Source organism: Heterodontus francisci, chromosome 1 (genome assembly GCF_036365525.1).
Source record: "Heterodontus francisci isolate sHetFra1 chromosome 1, sHetFra1.hap1, whole genome shotgun sequence".
Classification (NCBI taxonomy): Eukaryota; Metazoa; Chordata; class Chondrichthyes; order Heterodontiformes; family Heterodontidae; genus Heterodontus; species Heterodontus francisci.
In genome coordinates, this window is record NC_090371.1 from 249,825,993 (window position 1) to 249,852,194 (window position 26,202).

Genomic DNA, 26,202 nt, shown 5'->3' on the forward strand with positions numbered 1-26,202 from the left:
AGAATAAAGGGGTTTAGCCTTTGTGTATTCAAACAGTCTGACAAAGCCAAAAGATGTAAATAAACCCCATCTTACACCTATCCTAACAAATTCCAGAATTGAATGTCTTCTTCTAAAACAAAGGAGGTGTGAAATAGTCACATCCTGCGCCATTGTGCGATCACCTTGGGGAGAAATCAGAATGTCTCCTAACAGGAGGTGAGAAGTGACACAGTTTTACCTTAATAAAAGACAGCCAGAGACAGAGAGAGACTGACACAGAGGGTGAAGCTACTTCTAACAGCTGACATTCCAGAAAGCCAGAAAGCATATGCCCTGCTGAAAAATTCTGACATCTACAGTAGGCAGCAATGAGAGTGGAAGTGACCCACCATCTTCAACAGAACCTTCAATCAAGAGAAATCTACAATCATTTCAGGCCTGCAACCATCTAGAACTTGTGTCTCAAGAGAATTCGACAGGTTTATCGTAACCTTTCTCCCCCTTGAAAAAAACCTTCCTCTTTCCCTTCTCTATCTGTTTCTTTGTGTGTGTGTGTGTGTGTGTGTGTGTGTGTGTGTGTGTGTGTGTGTGTGTGTGTGTGTGTGTGTGTGTGTGTGTGTGTGTGTGTGTGTGTGTGTGTGTGTGTGTGTGCGTGTGTGTGCATGCGTGAATGCGATTGCAACAGTTTTGGGATAGGGTGTACTGATCAATAAACAATTGACTCTTCTGTTTTAAAACCTCCAAGACAACCTGTCACTGTCTGATTATTTGAAAAATAAAACACCAAGGGGCTAAACTCTAATACAAATACACTCGCTGCAATTCAGGTGGGGCGTGGAACTGTAGGAACCATCCACGTCACACAAATGGGCATGACAGTACCTTCTGAAGTATGTACTAAATAAGATCTCTGTTAATTATTATTTCGCTGGATCCTTCTCTGCCTTGGTCTCGTACCCATACCTTTTCTCCTTCCATCAACTAAGGTAGGTTCCTGGTATGATATCTCCTGTTACAGTTATTAGAACATTACAGCGCAGTACAGGCCCTTCGGCCCTCGATGTTGCGCCGACCTGTGAAACCATCTGACCTACACTATTCCATATTCATCCATATGTCTATCCAATGACCACTTAAATGCCCTTAAAGTTGGAGAGTCTACTACTGTTGCAGGCAGGGCGTTCCACGCCCCTACTACTCTCTGAGTAAAGAAACTACCTCTAACATCTGTCCTATATCTATCACCCCTCAACTTAAAGCTATGTCCCCTCGTGTTTGCCATCACCATCCGAGGAAAAAGACTCTCACTATCCACCCTATCTAACCCTCTGATTATCTTATATGTCTCTATTAAGTCACCTCTCCTCCTCCTTCTCTCCAACGAAAACAACCTCAAGTCCCTCAGCCTTTCCTCGTAAGACCTTCCCTCCATACCAGGCAACATCCTAGTAAATCTCCTCTGCACCCTTTCCAAAGCTTCCACATCCTTCCTATAATGCGGTGACCAGAACTGCACGCAATACTCCAGGTGCGGTCTCACCAGAGTTTTGTACAGCTGCAGCATGACCTCGTGGCTCCGAAACTCGATCCCCCTACTAATAAAAGCTAACACACCATATGCCTTCTTAACAGCCCTATTAACCTGGGTAGCAACTTTCAGGGATTTATGTACCTGGACACCAAGATCTCTCTGTTCATCTACACTACCAAGAATCTTCCCATTAGCCCAGTACTCTGCATTCCTGTTACTCCTTCCAAAGTGAATCACCTCACACTTTTCCGCATTAAACTCCATTTGCCATCTCTCAGCCCAGCTCTGCAGCCTATCTATGTCCCTCTGTACCCCACAACATCCTTCGGCACTATCCATATCTCCACCTACCTTCGTGTCATCCGCAAATTTACTAACCCACCCTTCTACACCCTCTTCCAGGTCATTTATAAAAATGACAAACAGCAGTGGCCCCAAAACAGATCCTTGCGGTACACCACTAGTAACTAAACTCCAGGATGAACATTTGCCATCAACCACCACCCTCTGTCTTCTTTCAGCTAGCCAATTTCTGATCCAAAGCTCTAAATCACCTTCAACCCCATACTTCCGTATTTTCTGCAATAGCCTACCGTGGGGAACCTTATCAAACGCCTTACTGAAATCCATATACACCACATCCACTGCTTTACCCTCAGATGCTAAAGCTTGTTGTTTTCAAAAAGACTTTTCTCTATCTTGAACTCTCTGATATTTCTAGCTCTGGAAGCATTTTTTTGGGTAGGATGGGAAGTTTTGTTTTGAGTGTCCTTTCCATCAACAATTCTGATGGTGCTAATCCACATAACAATGGAGATCTGTTGTTTAGGAGTGCTGTTTGAAAATCTTCATTCTTGCTTAACAGTGCTTTGATAGTTCTGACTCCTCGTTCAGATACAACAGCAGATTGAGGATATCGAGGAGAACTTGTAAGATGGACAAATTCACATTTTTCTGCAAAGCGCAAGTAGTCGTTTGCAAATTGTGGACCATTATCGGAGACAACCTGGTCAAGAATGCCATGTGTTGCAAAGATCTCCGTTAAAGCTTGAATGACTTCTCAGTAGTCATTGTATACAAAAGTTTGGCTTCAGTCCACCTGGAAAAATAATGACAATCAGGTAGGATTTCCCATTAAACTTGAATAGATCCATCCCCAAAAGTTCCCACAGTCTGTTTGGAAATTGGGCCAAGATAAGGGGTTCCTTCTGGTCTGGTCTGTGCACTGCACATGCCCTGGCAATTAGAAATCATTTCTTCTATATCTCTCATGGACAACTGAGCCCGTGCTCTGTATTTCGTGATACCCATGTGGCCCTGGTTTATTTTCTCCAAAATGTCTGCCCGGAATGAGACCAGAATCACCAGCCTCTCGTCATATACCAGCAAATCATCCACAATAGTAAAGTGCTTTCTGTACTCGAAGAAGATTTTCATCACCATAACATAGGGACACTGCTGTGGCCAACCTTGCATGCAATATTGGCCGATACAGATGCATTCCTCGTCTTGCTTCTAAGAATGACGAATTTCTTGGAGCTTTTTTGAGCTTGCCGACCATTGTGATGCAGTGAACTGAGAATATGACTCAATCTCATTCATGAAGTTAACATCCTGTTGTGTAGGATGGTCAACGTTAGCTCTGGACAATGCTTCTGCTTCCACTTTCCTGATAAGATTAAGGTCTATACAAGTTCTTCTACTTAAAAGAGAAATGCTTGATTCTGTAGAACATGCGGTGCTTCCAATATCTGCTTTCCCTTTTACTGGAGTGTTGCCTGTAGCTTTCCCTTGACTTTCAGTTCAATTCCTCCTGGACCATGTAACTGAGTTTCTGCTGGTTGCAGGCAATGCATTGATAACCATAGTTCGTTGTCATAGGGTTGGATTATACAAAGTCCATGACACCGGGCTCTGTGGCGGGGGGTGCCGGAAGATGGTTGTGGCAGAAGCCCGCCTCGGAGGCAGACTCCGGGAGGGACCAGCCCAATCCTCCCGACGTTGGCGAGGCTCTGCTTTTTATTGGGAGGTTGGAAAGGGGCATTACAATTTTCTTTTGTAAATTTTGCAGGGGGGCTCAACTTTAGAATTTGCCAGCAGGACTGGCTGCCCTTTAAAAAATAGCGCCAGTGCCTGCATGGAGACTGTCAACGCCATTGCCCAAGTCAGACAGCCCGTCCCCTCCATGTGACTGGGGGGGTTTGGGCCGCCCCGGCCACTTAAATGAGCCATTGCGCTGAAGATTGCGGAGGCTCTAGCTCACCGCCGAGAGCGCCGGTGGGCTCTTACAATCCAGCCCATAGAGTCATGTACAGCACAGAAGGAGGCCATTCAACCCATCACGTCCATGCCAGCTCTCCACAAAACTATCCAGTCAGTCTCACTCCCCCACTCGATCCCACATAGCCCTGCAAGTCTGTTTCCTTGTGTGTGCAAAATCCTTTCTCTCTGTTATCCAATTTTTTCTCCTCCCTGTTCGTTTTCTTTCCAAGGCCACTGCTTCTATCCCTTTCCCTTCATATGTGAAAACATATGTCAATCATACTAGGCAAAAACCTGCATCAGAGCACTCTGACACAACATATTTGGTCCATCGGGATACCACTCACTCAGAGCTGTTTTTAAAAGGATAGAGTTTAATGTTTCATAATCATACATATGAACAGAGGAAAAGGGCAAGAAAAAATCATCAGACTCAACACTGTTCTAACACTGGACAATACAACTTCATAGTATCACAGTCAAATACAGAACAGAAGGGTGCCATTTGGCCCATCACAACTGTGCAGGCTCCTTGGCAAAGCCATCAAATTAGTCCCAAACCTCTGCTGTTACCCTATGGCCCTGTAAATTTTCCCTTCAAGTTTATGAACTACTGTCTCCAATCTCCTGGAGAGGCAAAAAAGAGAAAAAAATGGACTACTTCAGGAAAACATCTAGGAAATTAATGCCCGACTCCCTAAGGCAATCAAATAAACTCCAGGAGACAATGGTTTCCCAGCACATATCACGAAATATAATTAACTTACCTCCTCTTCTCCCACCTGCACTTCGTTATCTCATGCAAGTGGCCATTATTTATAGGCTGCATTTGCTGACAACGCTACCGCTAGGTGACGCTGCTGTGGCACATGCGCAAATGCAGTATGTGCTACTAAAACGTCACAGTCTGCGACTTTAGGCAGCTGCCAGGACTAAAGATGGCGCTGCTCAAATAATCACACGGAGGCAACCTGGCAGCACACACATGGCCGGAGTGAGAGCGCAAGTGAACAGGCCGGGGGGGAGGGGGGGAGCGGAGCGGGCCGGGGAGAGGGGGGCGGGGAGCGGAGTGGCCGGGGTGTGGGCGAGCGAACGGGCTGGGGAGGAGTGGAATGGCCGGAGAGAGCAGCGGTGGGGGTAGAGGGGGAGAGCGGAGCGGCCGGAGAGAGGCGGGAGAGGGAGGAGGAGTGCGTTTTTCTGCGCACGCGCCATAAACTTGCAACAGCAAAAGACATACCGGCCGGTCCCCCACCCGGCGACACCAAGGTCTTCGGCCGCTTGCTCCCCACGGCTCTCTATGGCCTCTCACTTCCGGCCCCCACCATCCAGCCGTTCCCTCCAGCTGCAGATCCCCCATCCAGCCATTCTCTCCCCTACTTCTCAACTGTACTGCAGGCATTGCAGTTGTCTGGTCCCTGTCTTTTGCATCCCCCTCTTCAGGCACTTCTGAATTTTACTCCCTCCCACTACACCCCTACCCCCCTCTCTACCTCCCACCCCCTACCTCCCCCCCTCTCCCCCCACACCCCAGTCCTCCTCTCTACCTCCCACCCCCTACCTACCCCCTCTCCCCCAGCCCACCATCCCCCCCTCCCCCTCTCCCCCCACCTCCCCGACTCCCCACAACCCCCCACCCCAGATAATGGAAAGGATTTTAATGCAGTGCAGTGGACTGGAGCACATGCAGTGCCCCAGACAATGGAAATGTTTTCAGAGCAACTTACGACAGGGACTGGAGCACATGCAGTGCCCCAGACAATGGAAATGTTTTCAGAGCAACTTACAACAGGGACTAGAGCACATGTAGTGTTCCAGACAATGGAAATGTTTTCAGAGCAACTTACCTTGGAGCAATCTCCTCTTTGTAATAAAAATGAAGCAGACTGAAATCTCCAAAACGACTAAATAATTGCGATAAAATGCCCGACGAAACCTCTCCTCCTTCCACTTTCAGAAATTTGCGGCGAAGGTTGATGCATGCGTGATTATCCGAAGGTTGATGCATGCATGATTATCCGAAGGTTGACGCATGCGTAAATATCTGAAGGTTGACCCATGCGTGAATATCCGTTGGCGTTGCATAAAGCACATGCGCAGAGGCCGACCAGGCGCATTGCCTGAAGATGCACACGTCCCGCGATGACGTCATCGGCACATGCGCTAACCAGTCCTGGCAAGTCGGAACGCAGTGCATGCGCAGAGAGCAGGAGCCCGTCTGCGCATGTGCGCACCGCGCCGCAGCCTGATGACGTCAGTAGCGGCCAGCATTGTCAGGAATCACTTTGTTATTTATTTATTTTATTTATTTAGAGATACAGCACCGAAACAAGCCCTTTGGCCCACCGAGTCTGTGCCGACCAACAATCACCCATTTATACTAATCCTACATTAACCCCATATTCTCTATCACATCCCCACCATTCTCCTACCATCTACCTACACTAGGGGCAATTTTATAATGGCCAATTTATCTATCAACCTGCAAGTCTTTGGCTGTGGGAGGAAACCGGAGCACCCGGAGGAAACCCACGCAAACACAGGGAGAACTTGCAAACTCAACACAGGCAGTACCCAGAATTGAACCCGGGTCGCTGGAGCTGTGAGGCTGCAGTGCTAATTTCTATGCAGCCAACAATTTGATCACATAGCACATCACAGTCAAGCTATTCCTGTCATCGCTCAGCTTCCACACATATGTTTTCAAGCCCAGTAAATCAGGAGCAAGTACACTGCCCAATTTTTTCTTCTGTAAACCAAAGATTCAAAGGCCTGATAAAACTGTTAGACTTGCTCCAGTGTCTATTTTAAAATTGGTGATATGTCCGTTGACATATATATATCTGCAGTCCAGAATGCATGATTAGGGTCATTGATCTCACCAGGGAAGTTTTCTGATTTCCCTTTTGATGCAGAATGTTCAACTCCATTAATAGCTCTTTGCATGAAAACTTTTCCTCTAGAAGCTCTGAAAGTAGAGGTTTTACTTTGGCACATCTTCCCAACATGGCCAACTTTCTTGCAGTGAAAGCATTCTGCTTTAATTGCAGGACACTGTTTGTGCCTGTGAGTCTTTTTGGTACCACAGCGCTGGCATGGTGTTTTGCACTTTCCCTCCCAAGTATACCTTCTTTTCTGGTGCTTCTTATATAGTCCTATGCTTAAGGAACTGTATGGTCATCAGAGGTTTCCTGAACCAAGGTTTTTCTTCTCCTCTCAGTATTGCTCTGTTCTGCTTATGGACCTCTGTTTGTCTCACTAGCTGTATTGCTTTTTTTAGGGTCAGGTCTTCCTTTAAACTGCAATAAATCTGGGAAAGATTCATCAATATTACCCACTACAATGCAGTCTCGTATTAATTCTGATTTTAGGTCTCCACATTTGCATCCTTCAACTCACCTGTAAAGGTCATTAATAGAAGCATCTACCGATTCACCGTTTCTGGACCCGTCTGTTGAATTTGGCCCTTGCTAGAATCTTCTTGTTCCTCAAGTTGAAATAATTATCAAAAGCTTTTAAGACTTCGTCAAATTTATCTGATGTCTCATTAATACTTTGTTGTGCAATAACATTGTCTGCTGTTGCTCCTATGGAATAAAATAGTGTGCTGACTTGTTCTGCTTCAGACTTGCTGTCTAATTTTGAAGCCATTCTGTACCTCTAAAATTGTTTTCTCCAAAGTGACCAGTTTTGAGCTTGATTTGGTTGTCTATGTGTCCAAACCTCTCTGGTATTGTGTATTTAAGATCCATGGCTTTTCTAAATTTTCCAGGTAGTTTACTTGCTGTTTTAAATTTTCCTTCCATTATTGGAAGTTTTCCCGCGCTGCTCAGCCACGCACTGATTTTGCCTGTGGTCACTGTCTTTCCCTGGGAAATCTCTTTGCTAGTCTAGGTATTTATTTCTTGAATGTAGCTTTGCAGTGTTATTTCAATAATCCCTTCACTCCCTTCACCTGGAGTATCAAGTATTTGTAGCCACTCTTTTTTTTCTCATGCTGCTCCACAGTTGCCACATGTAATGGCACAGACCTCAGATTCACCCTTGCTAGGGATTTAGTTTTCCCAGTGTTGCCTGTCTAGTGTGCAGTTAAAAACAATTTAAGCCCTTTTTTAGGGTTCCTCACCAGATCCCCAGCCATTGCTTGGTTCTCCAACTCGAAGCCTGTGATTGCTGGACAGGGATTTTTTTTTCAGACTACTACGCCTCTGTGGTGCAGCCTGAATGCCTCTGCAAGCTGACTGCCCTGACTGTCCGTGCCTCCACTTGGTCCATGGAACAGCTCTGGAGCTCCTTACAGCCTTCTCTCAAGTTCTGCAATTTTGGCGCCACTTTTTTAGGTCTGACTTTTCAACCTTCTTTAAAGTTGTCTTTCAAAATTTTCTGGGTGTTGTATGGCAACCACCACCGATGTTCACCATATTGTATGTTTGGTTAGTCTAGCTAGAAGAGATTACTGAGTCTTCAGTAAGTTTTAACAATAACTAGTTTATTACCTATTAAAGAACTATATGTAGCTTTACTGAAGTATGTCTAACTCCTCTGATGCGATGCTGCTTCATCTCTTCAAGTCTCTCTCTCATGTTATCTCTTACATCATCATAGTGGGAGGTGTTGCACTGTCCCAGACATTAACCCTTTCAAGCCCTTATACTTCAGCCAGCACTGTAGGGTGGGGATGGGGAGGTAGGAATCCCTCTACGGGATGGTCTTTGGCTGTACCCCACCCAGACATGAAGGCAGGGCCTGTAGGCCTGCCAGGAGTGCTGGCACCCCAGCCTACCTCCAGGCAGTTGATCTGCTCTGAATCATGTTGGGAAACTGGAGGCTGACTATAAAATCCCAGTCGGCCTCCTAAAATCACCTTTAGCCAGGCTCTTAATGAACCTAATTGCCTACCCACCTCATGGGGGCTGGTGGTGTTTCTGGGCCCCGAATTCATCTCTCCCAAATGGCCAGTGCGACAAATGGCATCTTCCAAGTGATATGCCGGCCAGCACCAGTATTTTCAGGGGGCCCCCACCTCCGTTCCCACCTTCAGCTGGCCCCAAATATTCAGCCCCAGAACTTTGTTGCCTGCTACATCATAATGCATGCATCTCCATTTATTTTGATGATCTTACATTCTTTTTTGAGGGAAAGTTATATATACACAGCGAGATTGTAAAATACCGCACATTGTTTATCTATAACATCTATCAAAAATGTTATTTCCACATATTTCCTGTCAAATAACACCTCCCTGTCATACTCTTTCCATTAGATAATTTCCATCATAACCTGTCTGTCATGATAAAAGTATTAATCTTACTAAAATAAAACAGAAAATTGCTTGAAATGCAGAGCAACTAAATCAGCACATGTAAAGAAGAAAGGCAACTTTTGACATTCCAGTTGTGTTTGTGCACCAGCACTGAGTGCTGTTGGAGGGAACAGAGTGTGAAGAAGGGAGTTTGTTAAGTGAGTGGATTATAAGGGTTAATCTCTCTAAAGTCTAGTTTTTATTTTGTTTACATTTAGCAATTAGTTGAAATTCTTCTTTAAGTTAAGAGGTAAGTTAGGCTTCTTACAGTTTAAACAGGGGTATACAAGCTCTCTGAGAGTAGCTGCAGCTAGTTAATTAGGTAGCTAGCTTAAACTGGTTTCTGAGCTCTAGCAGAGCTGACATAGCATTGTTTTCAGAGTATAAATTCAGGGGACTCTCAGTGCTGCTTGTCTGCACTGAGTGCTCTTGGAGGGCACAGAGTGTGAAGAAGGGAGTTTGATAAGTGAGGGAGTTCGGGAGGGAGGGGAGCTATAAATTAATTAAGAAAAAGTAAATTTGACTGCACTCAGTCGGAACAGTGCAAATTAGCGAGACCAACGGGGCTATAAACAGCGTGAATCAGCAGGGTTCACTGTCGCTTATAACCAGTCGGAGCTTGCATTCGGAAACAGAAGAAAGAGGTGTGATATCACAGGGAAGCAGATAGGTGATTGGCTGGTGAGTATTGCAGTTTAGGGACCCCGTCTCAACAACTGGCAGACTAAAAATGAGAAAAAAAATTACACATTTATAATAAGGAACAAGTGAGTAGCTGATGAGTATTATCTTTTTTTGAGTACGGTTTATTTTAACTGGTGAACTGTATTGATTAGTAGTAGGATTTATCAGTACCAGTAAGGTTTTATTAATAGTTCTTAGGTGTTTTAGTACTGGTAACTTTATTTTTTACTGGCAGCAACGAGTCAATTAATAAATAAAGCTATGGCAGGGTTGATACAACCTCGGGAGTGCACCTCCTGTGCTATGTGGGAGCTCAAAGATGCTTCCGTATCCTGGATAACCATTTGAGCAGTAAGTGTCGTCAATTGAAGCAGCTTGAGCTCCTGTTTCTGGAACCTGAGCAGCAGCTGGCAACACTACGGTGCATTGATGAGGATGAGAGCTAAGTGGATAGCACATTTATAGATGTGGTCACCCCACAGCTTAAGATTATGCAGGGAGAGCGGGAATGGGTGACCGCCAGGCAGTCAAAAAGAAACGTGCAGGTGGTGCAGGAGACCCTTGGTTCCATCTCACTCTCCAACAGGCATTCAGTTCTGAATGCTGATGAGAGTGATGGTTCATCTGGGGAGTGCAGCCAGAGCCAAGTCCATGGCACCAAGGGTGGCTCAGCTGCACAGTGGGGTACAGGGAAGACCAGAAAAGCCATAGTGATAGGTGATTCAATAGTCAGGGGAACACACAAGCGTTTCTGTAGCCACAGACATGAATCCAGCATGGTGTGTTGTTTCCCTGGTGCCAAGGTCAAAGATGTCACTGAGCGGCTGCAGAGCATCCTGAAGGGGGAGGGTGAACAGCCAGCAGTTGTGGTCCACATCGGAATCAACGACATAGGGAGAAAGAGGGTCCTGCAGTCAGAATTTAGGGAGCTAGGTAAGAAATTAGCAAGCAGGACCTCAAAAGTAGTAATCTCTGGATTATTCCCAGTGCCATGGGCAAGTGAGTACAGGAAGAGAAGAATAAGCCAGATGAATGCGTGGCTGGAAAGATGGTGCAGGAGGGAGGGCTTTAGATTCTTGGAACTTTGGGATTGGCTCGGGGGGAGATGGGACTTGTACAGGCTGGACAGGTTGCACCTGAACAGAGCCGGGACTGAATTCCTTGCGGTATGTTTTGCTAGTGCTGTTGGCGAGGGTTTCAGCTAGTTTGGCAGGGGGATGGGGACCTGAGGGTAGACTCAGTTGGGACAAAATCTGAAATGAAAATGGAAGGCAGAAAATTAATGGATGTCTGGAAGACAGAGGAAACAAAGGTTAGAAAATTTAAAAAAATAATTTGGCTGTGCTCAAGGATATCTATTTCAATGCAAGGAGTATAGCAAATAAAACAGATGAGCTGAGGGCATAGATAGACACGTGGCAGTATGATATCATAGCGATTACAGAAACATGGCTTCAGGAGGGACAGGAATAGCAGCTCAACTTTCCCGGGTTTTCAGACGCAATAGCGAGGGGGAAAGAAAGGAGGGGGAGTAGCTATTTTGGTCAAAGAATCTATTACAGCTGTGAGAAGGGATGATATGGTAGAAGGGTCAACAAATGAGGCCATATGGAGGCCTCAAATGTAGGCAAATCTCTGAGAAGTGCAAGAACAATAGGGCAGTAATAGTAGGGGATTTTAACTACCCCAATATTAACTGGGATAGTTTTTGTGTGAAAGGAATTGAGGGAGCAGAATTTTTGAGGTGCATTCAGGAGAACTTTTTTGGCCAGGATGTAGCGTCCAACAAGAGTGGGTACAGTTTTAGACTTCGTTTTAGGAAATGAAGATGGGCAGGTGGAAGGAGTGGCAGTAGGAAAGCATTTTGGTGGTAGTGATCATAATTCAGTTAGTTTTAACATAATTATGGAAAAGGACAAGAATAGAACAGGAGTTAAAGTTCTCAATTGGGGCACGGCCAATTTTACTAAGCTGAGGAGTGATTTAGCGAAAGTAGACTGGAAACAGCTACTTGAAGGCAAATCAGTGTCAGAGCAATGGGAGGCATTCAAAGGGGAGATTCAGGGGGTTCAGAGTAAACATGTTCCCACAAAGAAAAAGGGTGGGATGGCCAAATCTAGACACCCATGGATGTCAAGGAGCTTACAGGGTAAGATAAGGCAGAAAAGGAAAGCTTATGCCCAACACAGAGAACTCAACACAACAGAAAGCAGAGAGGAATATAGAAAGTGAAGGGATGAAATAAAAAAGGAAATTAGGAAAGCTAAGAGAGGGCTTGAAAGAATATTGGCAAGCAAAATCAAGGTGAACCCACAGATGTTTTATCAATACATTAACAGTAAGAAGACAACTAAGGAAAGAGTAGGACCCATAAAAGATCAAAAAGGTAACCTATGTATAGGGGCGGAAGATGTTGGTATTGTTCTTAATGAATACATTGCGCCTGTCTTCACAAAAGAGAGGAATAATGCAAATGTTGTAGTTAAGGAAGAAGGGTGTGAAGTAGTGGATGTGATCAACATAGGGAGCGAGGACGTAATAGTAGAATTCGTCTCCTTGAAAGCTGATAAATCACTGGGGCTGGATGAAATGTACCACAGGCTGTTAAAAGAAGGAAGAGAGGAAATAGCAGAAGGTCTGACCATCATTTTCCAGTCCTCACTGGATACAGGTGTGATGCCGGAGGATTGGAGGACTGTTAATGTTGTACCTCCGTTTAAAAAGGGAGAGAGCGATAGACCGAATAATTACAGGCCAGTTAATCTAACCTCAGTAGTGTGCAAGTTATTGGAATCTATTCTGAAAGACAGGATAAACAGTCACTTAGAAAGGCACAGATTAATCAAGGATAGTCAGCATGGATTTGTTAAGCGAAGATCTTGTTTGACCAACTTGATCAAATTTTTTGAAGAAGTAGCAAGGAAGATAGATGAGGGTAGTGCAGTTGATGTGGTCTACATGGATTTTAGCAAGGCTTTTGATTAGGTCCCACATGACTGGTTAAAAAAATAAAATCCCATGGGATCCAGGGAAATGCAGCAAGGTGGATACAAAATTGGCTCAGTGGCAGGAAACAAAGGGTAATTGTTGATGGGTGTTTTTGCGACTGGCGGGCTGTTTCCAGTGGCGTTCCACAGGGTTCAGTACTGAGTTCTCTGCTTTTTGTGGTATATATTAACGATTCGGACATAAATGTTGGGGGCATGATCAAAAAGTTTGCAGACGACACAAAGATTGGCTGTGTGGTAGATAGCGAGGAGGATAGCTGTAGGCTGCAGGAAAATAGTGATGGTCTGGTCAGATGGACAGAAAAGTGGCAAATGGAATTCAACTCGGAGAAGTGTGGGGTGATGCAGACTTCTTTTGAATGAGTTGAGGGTTTCTGCCTCAACTACCCTTTCAGGCGGTGAGTTCCAAACCCCCACCACCCTCTGAGTGAAAAAGTTTTTCCTCATTAGAGGGGAGATGAGGCAAAGGAATACAAGATTAATAGGAAAACACTAAGAGTTGTAGAGGCAGTGAGGGTCCTTAGAGTAAATGCCCACAGATCCCTGAAGGTAGCAGGACAGGTCGATAAGGTGGTTCAGAAGACATATGGAATCCTTTCCATTATTAGCTGAGGTATAGAATATAAGAGCAGGGAGGTTATGCTGGAACTGCATAAATCATTGGTTAGGCCACAACTTGAGTACTGTGTGCAGTTTTGGTCACTTCATTACAGAAAGGATGTAATTGCACTAGAGAGGGTACAGAGGAGATGTATGAGGTTGTTGCTTGAACTGGAAAAATCCAGCTGTGAGGAAAGATTGGATAGGCTGGGGTTGTTCCCCTTGGAACAGAGAAGGCTGAGGGGAGATTTGATTGAAATATACAATTGCCTGGATAGAGTTGATGTGAAGGGCCTATTTATCTTAGCAGAGAGGTCAGTGACTAGGGGGCATAGATTTAAAGTGATTGGTAGAAGGATTAGAGGGGAGATGAGGAAAACCTTTTCACTCAGAGGGTGGTGGGGGTCTGGAGCTCACTGCCTGAAAGGGTAATTGAGGCAGAAACCCTCAACTCATTCAAAAAAAGTCTGGATATGCACCTCAAGTGTCGTAATCTACAGGGCTATGGACCAAATACTGGAAGGTGGGATTAGAATGGGTGAAACATTTCTTGGCTGGCACAGACACGATGGGCCATGTGGCCTCTTTCTGTGCCATAAGCCTTCTGATTCTATTATCTTGCCTCTGAGTCTTTGAAGCTTAACCTTCAAGATGGGTGGCTGTATTCCTTAATTATCACTGAAACTTCCCAGCTGGATGTTCAATGTAGTTAGTACTTTTCTTCACAGTGCCATCTATGTTGGAACTGGAAGGTTGAAAATCTGGCCTCCAGTTGCTGGCTGCCAGCTCCCCCTGACATAGTTCATGGCTGCTACCGCCCCACCCCCACACCCATAATGACCGATGCCCCAACATATTTTCTCACCCAAATCTTCAGCAGCTGGCACTGTCAACTGGTAACTGATCCTCATTACCACCACCATCACAACTCCTGATCCAAATTGGTAAAGACTGATTTTATAAGCACTTGAGAAACTTTGCTGGTTTCTCTGGAAGCATGGTGTTTGCCGCAACAAGGAAGTCTGGTGAAGTGAGGGGGGCAGTATGAAGAAGAGGGATCAGGGCTTTTGTTGAATGGATTTCCCCAGCAGTGAGTATTATTTGAAATAAGTATTCTGTCATGCAGACCTCCCACCTGCCAAGACTGAGGCACATTAATTTTGTCATATGAACATTGATTTGAAAACTGTTGCTGAAGTGAAGAAAGGACTTGTTTAAAAAAAAATCACTGGGCCTTTGGTTGGAAAGATATTTGCATATTAACAGACAGTGCTTGTGGAAACAAAGGAGTTACTTCCCTTATCCAATTTAACCCACAATGGACTTTGAGCACCAGACATTGAAGGTGAGGGAGCTCAAATTTCAGGATGACTGCTGGGATGGCCGAATCCACAAACAGACATGGTCACACCAGCTGGTCGCATGACTAGCCTGCTTGGCAACCTAGTTTTTCTGAATTGTACAAATAGGTTTGAACCAAAAGACTGCAGTTTGCTCCTGGAGTGAGAAGACCTCTCCTGTCTGCTCCCATCTGTTTTTCACAAAGCCTCTGGACCAACTGAGGACACATGAACTTTAAGAGAGAAAAGTCTCCTACATCGAACAAGGTTTAAGAAGAATACTGAGCCCCAAAAAAATGCAATACCTCCCTACAATCAAGGACTTTACAGAGAATTTGAAGAACTGTAACTCAAACCATCTTCAGATATTGCCTCAAACTTTTCAACTTTATTTCTTCAGTTCTTTTCTGTCTCTATCTGCATGTGTGTATTGCATATGCATGCTAGCGTGGGCGCATCGCGTATTCATCGACGTTAACCGAGTTAGAGATTAAGTTTAATAAAGTTCAGCCTTTTTTCTTGAAACCTAAGAAAGCCTGTTTGGCTTGTTTCTTTGCATTATAATTGGAAGTTAGTGAACAAGGATTCATTAAGGGAGAGCTAAAAAAAAGGGTGTGATTAAAATTAAACCCTGTTACGGTAAGACCAGGTGAAGGCTGAGAGGGAACCCTAGACTCCTTTCTCACCTGGTCTTAACAATTCATTTGAATTAAAAACACATTTTCCCACAGCTTTTAAGAATTCTCTTCTTCCTCACCCCCCACCTCAACCAGACCCCTATCATCACTGGTGTCCAGTCATGGCAAAGGAAGGGAGTGAACTGGAGCAGTCTATATTGTGTATAAAATGAATACTCAACTTTATTTCAGATAGTGCAGATGTTCCCAAGCCATTACAATACATTGTATTAAAGTCACAATCAATCAATTTTATATATGTTACATTACATTGCATAACATGTATCCTCCAATTCACTGTAAATGCAGTGTGGGAGATTTATTAGTATATAATTTAAAGTCATGTACTTGACGAATTAAATCTACGGGGGTACATGATATCTGTAGTAAAAAGAAAACTCAAGTGTCATGCCCTCCTAATTGGTTCAAATAAGCAATATAACCATGCAGATTTACTGAAATGAAGATCAACAAAGAGCCTACAGACACATACAGAACAGCAACCACTTGAAAAGCTTTCAGACCACTGCGTTTATTTTTTCAAATTTATTTTAGCCGTTATTATTATTTCCAGTCCAGTTGAATATATAAATAACATGAATAAAATTAATTAAAAATAAGAAGGCTATACTTTTGAAATAAACATAAAATCAGTGACGGTATTTTAGAAATGCCTCCAAGGAGTTCCCCCTGCCCAAGTCGACCTTTGTTTCTGAAAGCTAAAACTTGATTTTTGCTGCATTCCCTAGATTACATTGTCTATCTGAGTCTTAACTAAATGAGGATGCACAAATGATTAGCATACTCCCAGATTACACCAAGATCACTTTATATATAGCACATAGGTAGCACACCCTCCCAGAATGCACTGGTGTCAATTTGAGTGTCGTTGGTAGACTACAACACCCAGAAGGCATGTTGATGTTAATAAAGTATAATAAAGCATTAAATAGTAAGATTGGACTTACTTATCATGGCATGCTCTATGCATAACCATTTTTGCTGTTGAACAAAAAATATTCTGATGCTTTAGATACGTCAGTTTTCTGGTGGGACAAGTAACGAAAATCACTGACATAACAGGCCACAAAAGTGGCAGCAAAACAGTGTTAGACGCTGAATGCGTCACAATCTGCATGCTCTGCATGCTTCCGGTGCAGCCTGCACAGCAATCTAACACTGGTTTGGTGCCTGACCTGCCATTTTTGGCCCTTGCAGGTCGTTCCCGTTAACGCCCTCTCTTAAACACTATCAGCTGAACAGGCAGCTACAATTTACCGACGAAGTGGTCACTGAACTGTGCCACCTCCTCCAGATGGATCTACAGCTGTACCGCAGGGCAAGGACAGGGCTTCCAGGAGCAATGAAGATCACTGTAGCCCTAAATTTCTACGCCTCAAGATCCTTCCAGACTGGAACCAGCAACATTGCCAACGTCTCACAGTTCACTGTACATCACTACATCAGGGAACTAACAGAGGCCCTGTACACCAGAAGAGGAGGCTTCATAGTTTTCAGTCTAACCAGTGTTATGGTTGAGGTGGGAGGAGTGCACTGTCTTTTCTAGTTCCACTTCTACATAGTTCACAACATCTATTTAAATGTTTACCTGGTAACTGATACAAGCCAATGATGTACTCTATTTTTTTCCCAGAATAAAATACACCAACCAGTTTTCTATAATAAACAACAAAATTATCAGTTTATTATAAAACAAGACTTAACCAGTAATGAAGCAAAGCATTAACACACCGATTAAAATATGAAAGTTCTTTTTTTTTAAATTCCACAACTACACTCACACGCACACACTGGAAAGAATATAGTAATTCACTCTGTAGAGTCAGTTACAAAAAAAGCCAAAAAAAAAACTTATTTGGCCAAATGCTTGCAAATTCCTAATGGAAAAAAAAAGATATGGAAGGAAGTCAGTTGTCCCTTTTTTGGTCTGGCATCCGGGTATCTGGGTATACCAGGATCGTCTCAGAAGTAGTCCATTCTGGAGATGTCGAAAATTATTCTAGTAGGCTTTCTAGGAGAAATGTGGCATCAAGGCTATTCCACCAGCACACACTTGAATTGCAAGATTTTTTTTTCAGCTCCTCAGGAGCTATATGACACCAGGGATTTTCTTTTCCATACTGGATCTTGGCAGCATTTCTTCAAAAAGATAGAGAAGGAGGTGAGCTGGTGGTTTCTATTTCCCTGGCAGGAAAACACCAACTGTCTTCAAATAGTGCACACCACAACTAAACCTGAAAACCATGTTCAAACTCCAAACAGTGAGTCAACCTCCTGACCTCCATAAACCTTGACATGTGGCTTCTCCGTAACCATTTCCCCCCAAGTCAGCAAGTTTTTTTCCCCCAAAGTTTTCTGAGCCCAAATCACAGGTGGCCTCCAGCATGGGTGGCTTTCAACAACATCTTGTCCTGTTGGTGAACTTGGTAAAAAAAACCACATTCATGGAATCTTTCCAGTTTTAACACAAGTTCTCAAAAAATAAAAATATTAAAAATAATGGAAGGGCTTTCATAACACCAGAGAGAAGCAGGCGGAGTACCAGTATCTGAGCTAGTGGCTGCGAGTGTCTCATCAAGCGGCAGTATGTCTTCCTCCTCAGTTTGTTCTCCCTCTAGGCATCAGACTCTCACAGCACTGGCTGGCCAGACAGCAGTTCTTCAGTGTCTGAAAGCATAAATGCACACGAGCAAAGTTGGGGTAAAGGAAAGGAGTGGAAAGCTAGAGGTGCATGTTTACACCGTCTGCAGCTGATATATCACAACAGGGCAGAGGGTAATCACGCATCGCACTCCCCAGGCCCACTAAGAAACCTAATCAAATTTTTAGCCCACAGACTTGTAATTAGAAATCATATTCAAGAAAAAATAATTTTTTCACAAACATTTGCCATGTCCATGTTACTGCTGCTTCTCTATAAGCTTCAATATTCAAAGTTAGTATTCTGGTCCACTACCTCGGTCCCTGACAATGCCTCACTTTCCAGTTCAGAATGGGGCAATACTAACCATCACTGTGGGCTGAAATTTATGAGCATGCCCCAAGTCGCGGCGGCATGCTCTAATATCGGCGGTCTTCAGGTACGGATGCGCCATCGCTGATCCCCCGCGATATTTCACGTGGGTGTTCTTTTAAACAGAGGGGGAGAAGCAGCTGCCCCCGATGACGCAGAAGAAGCGACGCTCCGTCCCTCGAATGGCGCCGGTGCCACCGTGCAGGCACCGGTGCCATTTTTAAAGGGCTTCAAGCCCTTCAGGTAAATTTAAATGTTTAAAGGTCCCGCTGCATTAATATAAATAAAATGTTATTCAAACTTTGTATCCCATCTCCCACTCCCCCAGAGAGTTCTCAATAAATAAAATTACCTATACTTCTGGAAAACCAATTTTTTAAATGCCGAACTTTAACCCCCACCCCACCTTCAGATATTTCACCCTCAACCCCTTCCCACCATCCCACAACTAATGAGTGGTTTTCCCCTCTCCCACACCCCTTCTCACCTGAAGATTTCACTGCACCCGCCCCCCCCCCCACCCCACCCCCCACCACCAGTGTCACGCCTCGGAACTCCAAACAGACTTCCGAAGGCGCAGGAGGTCCTGCCGGTGGCCATAATGTCATCATGGGACAGCCCTCAGGACAAGGTTGGTAAAGTTGAATGTTTTTAACATCATTTCAATATTGAAATGAAGGCCCCACCGCCGAGCCCCGGGGGACGGAGAGGGGGGTGCTGCACCGAATCCTCACCGCCGCCTGTAAAATGCGGCGGTGCCTTACTGGAAGAATTTTCTGGGCCCCCCTGCCACAACCCCCAACACTGGAGGCCTCATAAAATTTAGCCTTCCGTGTGTTCCACGCCCGAGACTACCCATAGTCTATTCAGACAGGAGATGTCCATTTAGCCCCTCGAGCCTGTATCTTGACTCCAACTATCTCTCTTGGCTCCGTATCCTTTAATACCCTTGGTACCATAAGCAATATGATGAGAAATCAACTAGTGTGTACAGGTATTCTATAATTTTATTCACTTTTTGAAGGCGTACCAGACATCAGACTCATTTATTTGGATTAGCTGCAACTTATTGGCTCCAATACGACACTTAAGATGGAATAAACAATTTAGAAGATAATGTTTAGACTGGATAGACTCTAGAAGAATGATGAGCAGCATGGTCAATTATCTGGCGAGAACTACATAATTGGGCACAAGCATAGAGACTGAGAGGGGCTCACAATGCAGCTGGGTCTTATTGTATTCACTTTCCAGAACAGGCATCCAAGGAAAGATAAAAAAAAAAACAAAGGTTTGAAAATCTCAGTATTTTAAGAGTGGTGTGCACACTTTGAACAGTTCTTCAATAGGATAAGCCGTGTAACATTGAATTTGTGATTTCCTTTGTTGCAGGTAAAATATGTGACTCTACCATTAACTACTGCGAATGCAACCCCTGTTTTAATGGAGGAACCTGCCAGAATCAAGCTGATGGTTATTACTGTCACTGTCCATTTGGTAAGGAATAACAGCATGCATGTATGTATATACACAACTAGACCGTACAGTCTGTTTACAATAGATTTAGGATGTGCATATATATTTTACGTGTGTTACAACCGAGGTGGGAGGAGTGTACTGTCTTTTCTAGTTCCACTTCTGCACAGGTCACAGCATATATTTAAATGTTTACCCAGTTACCAATCCGGTCAATCATAGACTCTTTATCCTAGAATAAAATACACGAACCAGGTTTCTTTAATAAACACCAACATTATCAGTTTTTCTCAATTTTATTCGCAATATTACATGCAGGGGCTCATTGAAATAGAGGGGGTGGAGTGGCCGCCCCCGATGACGTGTGGGGGGTAGTCGCCACATCCCCAGCAACAGTGTGGGGCACCACCGCACAAGCGCCAGTGCCATTTTTAAAGGGCTTTAAGCCCTTAGAATTAATTTTAAATTTTACAGGTACAGTAATCGAGATGTTTTATTTACAATTAATAAAGATGTTGAGGCCCTTCCCCAACCCCCACGATGGTCATTTAAGTGGCACTTACTGTCAAAAAATACTTTATTCCCTTCCCGAATTTTCCCCCCCAAACTTGTAACATTTGGCCTCTAACCCCTTCCCACCATCTCCACATCCAATAACAATTGATTTCCCCGCTCCTCCACCCCTCCCGCCCTGAAATTTTTTTTCCTCCCCCCCTCCCCACCAGGTTCTCACCTCGGAACTCCGTACGGAGTTCCAAAGGCATGTGAAGCACGAACGGCGGCCGTAATATTGGCATGGGACGGCCACCGCCTGCAGGTAAGTTTATTTACATATGATTAATGTCAATTTGCATTTGCTGATGAAGGGCCCGCTGCCAGGCGGCGGGGGGGGCCGCACTGAGGTCCCCCCGTCGCTGGTAATATGCGGCAGGCTCTTCTCAATGTTGCGGGTTGCTCCCCGCAGAATTTAACCGGCCCCTGCGCCGCGATGCGCGGCGTCAAGAGGCCGGTAAAATTCAGCCCATACGCTGAAAAAAATGCAGAAATTCTCTTGGCAGAGGTCTGTTTAAAAAAAAGGCAATAAAAGAATACTTTGGTCAAATACTTGCTAATTGGTGTCCGGGTAGGAACATAGTAACATAGGAGCAGGAGTAGGGCTATTCAGCCTATCGAGCCTGCCCCGCCATTCAATATGATCATGGCTGATCATCCACTTCAATGCCTTTTCCCCACACTATCTTCATATCCCCTTATGTCATTTGTATTTAGAAATCTGTCAATCTCTGCTTTAAACATACTCAATGACTGAGCTTCCACAGCCTTCTGGGGTAGAGAATTCCAAAGATTCACAACCCTCTGAGTAATGAAATTTCTCCTCATCTCTGTCCTTAGTGGCTTCTCCCTTATTTTGAAATTGTGTCCCCTGGTTCTAGACTCCCCAACCAGGAGAAACATCTTAACTGCATCTACCTTGTCTATCCCTTTAAGTATTTTGTAGGTTTCAAGGAGATCACCTCTCATTCTTCGAAACTCTAGAGAATACAGGCCCAGTTTCCCCAATCTCTCTTCATAGGACAGTCCCGCCATCCCGGGAACAAGTCTGGTGAACCTTTGTTACATGCTGTCTATGGCAATAATATCCATCCGAAGGTAAGGGGACCAAAACTGCACACAGTACTCCAGGTGCGGTCAAACTGAGGTTCTATACGATTGAAGCAAGACTTCGCTACTCCTGTACTGAAATCCTCTTGTGATAAAGGCTAACATACCATTCGCCATCCCAACTGCCTGCATGTTTGCTTTCAGTGACTTATTGACAAGGACACCTAGGTCCCTTTGTACATCTACACTTTCTAATCTCTTACCATCTAGGAAATACTCTGCACACCTGTTCCTCCTACCAAAGTGGATAACCTCACATTTTTCCACATTATATTCCATCTGTCACATTCTTGCCCACTCACTAAGTTTGTCCAAATCCCCTTGAAGCCACTTTGCATCTTCCTCACAACACACATTCCCACCTAGTTTTGTGTCATCCGTGAACTTGAAAATACTACATTTTGTCCCGACATTCAAATATATATTGTGAACAGCTGGGGCCCAAGCACTGATCCCTGCGGTACCTCACGAGTCACAGCCTACCAACGCGAGAATGACCTGTTTATTCCTACTCTTTAATTTCTGCCTGTTAACCAATCCTTAATCCATGCCAGTATATTACCTCCTATCCCATGTGCTTTAACTTTGCTTGCTAACCTTTGGGGGATTTTAACAAAAGCCTTCTGAAAATCCAGAGAGACGGAGATGAGTCACTGGGATCTTTTCTCAAGCAGTTCTTTTCAGACGGCATGGAGAATTTATCTGGCAGGTTTTTCCAGCTTCTCAAGAAAGATACAGCATCAGGGATTTTAGCTCTCCCACACTGGATCTTTGCAGGGTTCCTTTGAAGAGGTAGAGAAAGAGGTGAGCTGGATGGTTTTTCCTTGGCAAGTTGATCTCCAACTGTCTTCAAAACAGTTTACACCCCAAACAGAAAGTCAACCTTCTGACCTGCATAAACCTTGACATGTGGCTTCCCCGTAAACATCTTCCCTAGGTCAACAAGGCTTCTGTTGTTTATTGAGCCAAAGCACATGTCCCCCAATTTACATTTGCTTTTGCTAAAAATAGTAACTTTGAAAATTAATCCATTAATTTTGCTGCTTTAAACAAGAATTTGCCTTAATTACCTGCCTAAATCATTTTACATTGGTAACATTTGAATAAGGTTTCTTTTAATAAATTGTTCTGATAGTTTCTATGATGGTTACTTCATTCCAACCAGCAATTCAGACTGATTCATGCGTAATTGAGAATAAGTGGTTGAAGTGCTGTTGCTTTATATTGTAAAGCCATACGACTTCCCCTCACTGTGGTTATTACAGTTTACTGTAGGGCTCCAACTAGTTTCAGGAAACATTGGTTATGTATAATACATAAACTTACTCCAAGTTTAATTTACAACATGTAATTTAATGTGCAAAACAAACAAGGTTTGCGCATTGCATCAGTTGAACAACTGCCAGAATGGCTTACTAGATCATATAACCGTAACTAAATTTCAGAAGTACTTCATTGGCTGTAAGGCACTTTGAGATGTCCTGAGGTTGTGAAAGGCGCTATATAAATTAAAGTAATTTCATTCTTTGTTCCCTTTTCTTTCTTGCTTGCTCCCTATACATGATGGTTCTTCCATAATTAAAATCATATGAAAGACAGCGACTTTCAGACTCATCAGCCACAGTTATGGATTAGTATTTCCATCAGATTGAATTTGCAGCCAGTCTGAAGTCATATCAAGACTGTAACCAGAGAGAAACCTAATTGTAGGTGACATAGAGTGTAAATTGTTTTAAGATTGTTTCTACAGTTGTCAGAGAGAGCCTGTCTCGTTCCTCCTGCCTCCAGTTTATTCTGATACTCTTTTTTTCCCTCTTTCCTCTAATTCATGCTTATGATTTTCTCCCCATCCCTAGTAACACAGGTACCCTACCCCCCTCCTCCTGCTCACCCCAGTTCTTGCTTCCACTTCTCCTTTCTTCCCCAAGTTTACATTAGCATTCCTCTATATATGACCAGAATTTACACTGGCACTTTACTCCTCTTCCAGCATATGTTGGCATTCTTATCCCACCTCCTCTTGTTCACACTGGTACACTTCTTCCCCCTCATCTGCAACTCCAAATCACTTTGCTGAGGATAAGAAATCCTTTACAAAGTCACCTAATATGGGTCCAGGAAGACAAGTTGGGTCATTAGCAGTTTAGTGGGAATGGGGTTGAGGTTGGTATTGTGGATGAGATAAGCTTGGAGAAGGTATAAGGGGAGATGGTAGAGAAACTAGAAAAAGATGTGCGTCCAGGGCACGGACTTGGTGGAGTTTTGGGGGAGATTTTGCATATCGGCAGGGGAAGAGAAAGAAGCAGTAGTGGCAGCTGAATGGACGGTCACAAACCATAATAAGAAAGAGGTCCATCCTGGCACTAATTGCAGGGGACAGGAGAGTAAAGATACTGTTGGTCGCGGAGATAAAAAGCCAGAGGTTGTGTTTGCTTTCCAGGATGATCCTGGAGCAATGAACAGTTTTGGCACAGGTGAGTGAGAGCTAACAGTGCTACTGGTAACAATCTTTAGTCCTAATGGGGCCCTCATTGCCATTCCATCAGCTACTTGCTACTGCTGCTCTGGAAGAGTAAAGATTGTTGCACACTATGGGCAGGATTTATTGGCGAGGCTCCCAGTGTTGGGCCGAAAAAGTGGTGGGAACCCCGCCTCAGCCATTCGGAGCGCCAGGCCAATTAACAGCCCGGCAGCGGGATCCCCATCCCTTTAAAGAGGGGGATCCTGCCTCCAAGAGCTGCCAGCCAAGCGAGGCAGCCACTGCTGGTACAACAAGAGGCCTTGGGACGAGGTCCAGTGCGAGAGACACGGACCAGAGGTAAGTGAGGCGGGGTTGCCGGAGCCAGTCCAGCAGGCCCTGGCGATGGGGGGAGGGATGGTGGGCGTTGAGTGCAGGGGGAGGGGGTCCAGAGCGGTGGGTGGTTTTCTGCCAGTGGCCCTCGTCCCACCCCCCCCCACCCCACCCCGCAAACCCACAGGGAGGTTTTACTGGGCGACCTCCCCACATGGCGGAGGGAGCATTTCTCCACCCCCTTCGTCCCCTCCAGCCCCCGTCGCTGTCTTAATTCCAGTAGCAGTTGCAAAAGGTCCTTAAAAGGCTGATAATAAGCCTCTTAAGAACCTCAATTGGCCTCTGGGTAGGAAGGCTGTCATCAATCTATCCCACCCCTGATTAAATTCCAGTGCAATGGGAAGGCGACTGGCCCTCCGCCACCCATCGCAATTATATGGCCCCCACCTCCTAGCCCGTCTCCAGGGGGCCCCTTAAATTCAGCCCTATAGTGGAGGTTCTTATTTCACAAAACTGTCAAAATTGCAGGTGTCAATAAAGTTTATTTTATAATCTGATGCATGTGGATAGGCCACTACCCTTCAATGTTACATCGAGTTGCCATCTTTATATCAGTGTGCAGCAAAGTTTTGAGTCCCTGAGGAAGGCAACAGAAGCTTATAAGGTCGGAATTGAGAAGCTAGGAGTGGACCAAAACTGCTATAACTGAGCCAAATTGGCTCCTGGATGATTTAGTGAAGGAAAGGAAATTTGAATGTTTGTTGGCATCTGATCACAAGCAGATATTGGATCTAGAACGTGAATGTATAGCACTCTATTTACCCCTCAGAGTTCCGTCACGGCAGCTTGTTTTCAATTTTGATGATGAAAACATGCTGGCAGTTCAAGAAAGCCAGGCTAGAATTCCTTCCTCATCCCCATTCATTCTTAATGGTAGAAAATGGAGCCCAAAATCACATGGCCAAGAATGTACTCTGCTGGATGTCAGTAAATAAATTCCCTGCTACCAAGGGAAGTGAGTATAATGTCTGAGCAGCACAACACTGATCCATCACCCACTCTCCAAGATGCTAATGTGATTCTGAAGTAGATACAGTGAACCACAGCATTAAGTTTAGTTGAGGAGAATTCATTCAAAATGAAACCCTTTCTGCAAGATAAATGGGCCATTTTCTGTGACTCAGCATGTGAAGTCCAGTCACTTTGATTGGAACTACATTATACCACAGTCTAACTCTTCTAATCAGAGCAGAAATTCCAAGGCTTTTCACTAGCCAACTCAGTTCAGCACTCTCCTATTGTAAATTACAATTGGAAGTATAGTCTCTACAACATCTGGAAAAATGTTCCTAATCATTCCGTTTGCTAACTTGTACAAAAACTATTGCCATCATTCATTAAAATGAAGTATTAAGGGTTGAAATCATTGCCAGTAAGTGTTATGGCAGACCACCAGCAAAAAATTAAGGTGATTCAAACCACATTGGACGCTGCTACATATTAAATGCTGAGAACTGTTACTCCTTACTGTCATTTTATTTAAGACAAATCTCAATTATCCCTTCACCTTATTCATACTTATACAAAGTTTTTGTAAGCACTGGCTTATAGAACAGCAGTCTGCTGATAATGCCATGTCATCACATTGAAGGCTGGAACATAAACTGGGTACACCAGATAGTTTATACAAACAGATTCCGAGCAGTTGTTTTATTAAACAGATATGGTTGACAAAATGTGTTGTGAACTCAACTTTAGACATTTATTGAAATGGTGACCCTTTAAAGTTGCTGCATTCTGTAATAAATTTTCAGTCTCTATGTATTGAGGGATAAAAGAAAACCTTCAGAAATACT

At 44.2% G+C, this 26,202-nt stretch overlaps 1 protein-coding gene across 1 annotated transcript in view; it reads left to right on the forward strand.

Annotated features, from left to right (window-relative positions):
• Nucleotides 1-26,202, forward strand: part of fat4 (FAT atypical cadherin 4) — a 458,079-nt gene that overhangs the window by 365,287 nt on the left and 66,590 nt on the right. The window contains exon 11 of the mRNA XM_068042747.1: nucleotides 19,810-19,914. Within this exon, the coding sequence (XP_067898848.1) occupies nucleotides 19,810-19,914 (105 nt within the window). The remainder of the gene's footprint in view (nucleotides 1-19,809; nucleotides 19,915-26,202) is intronic.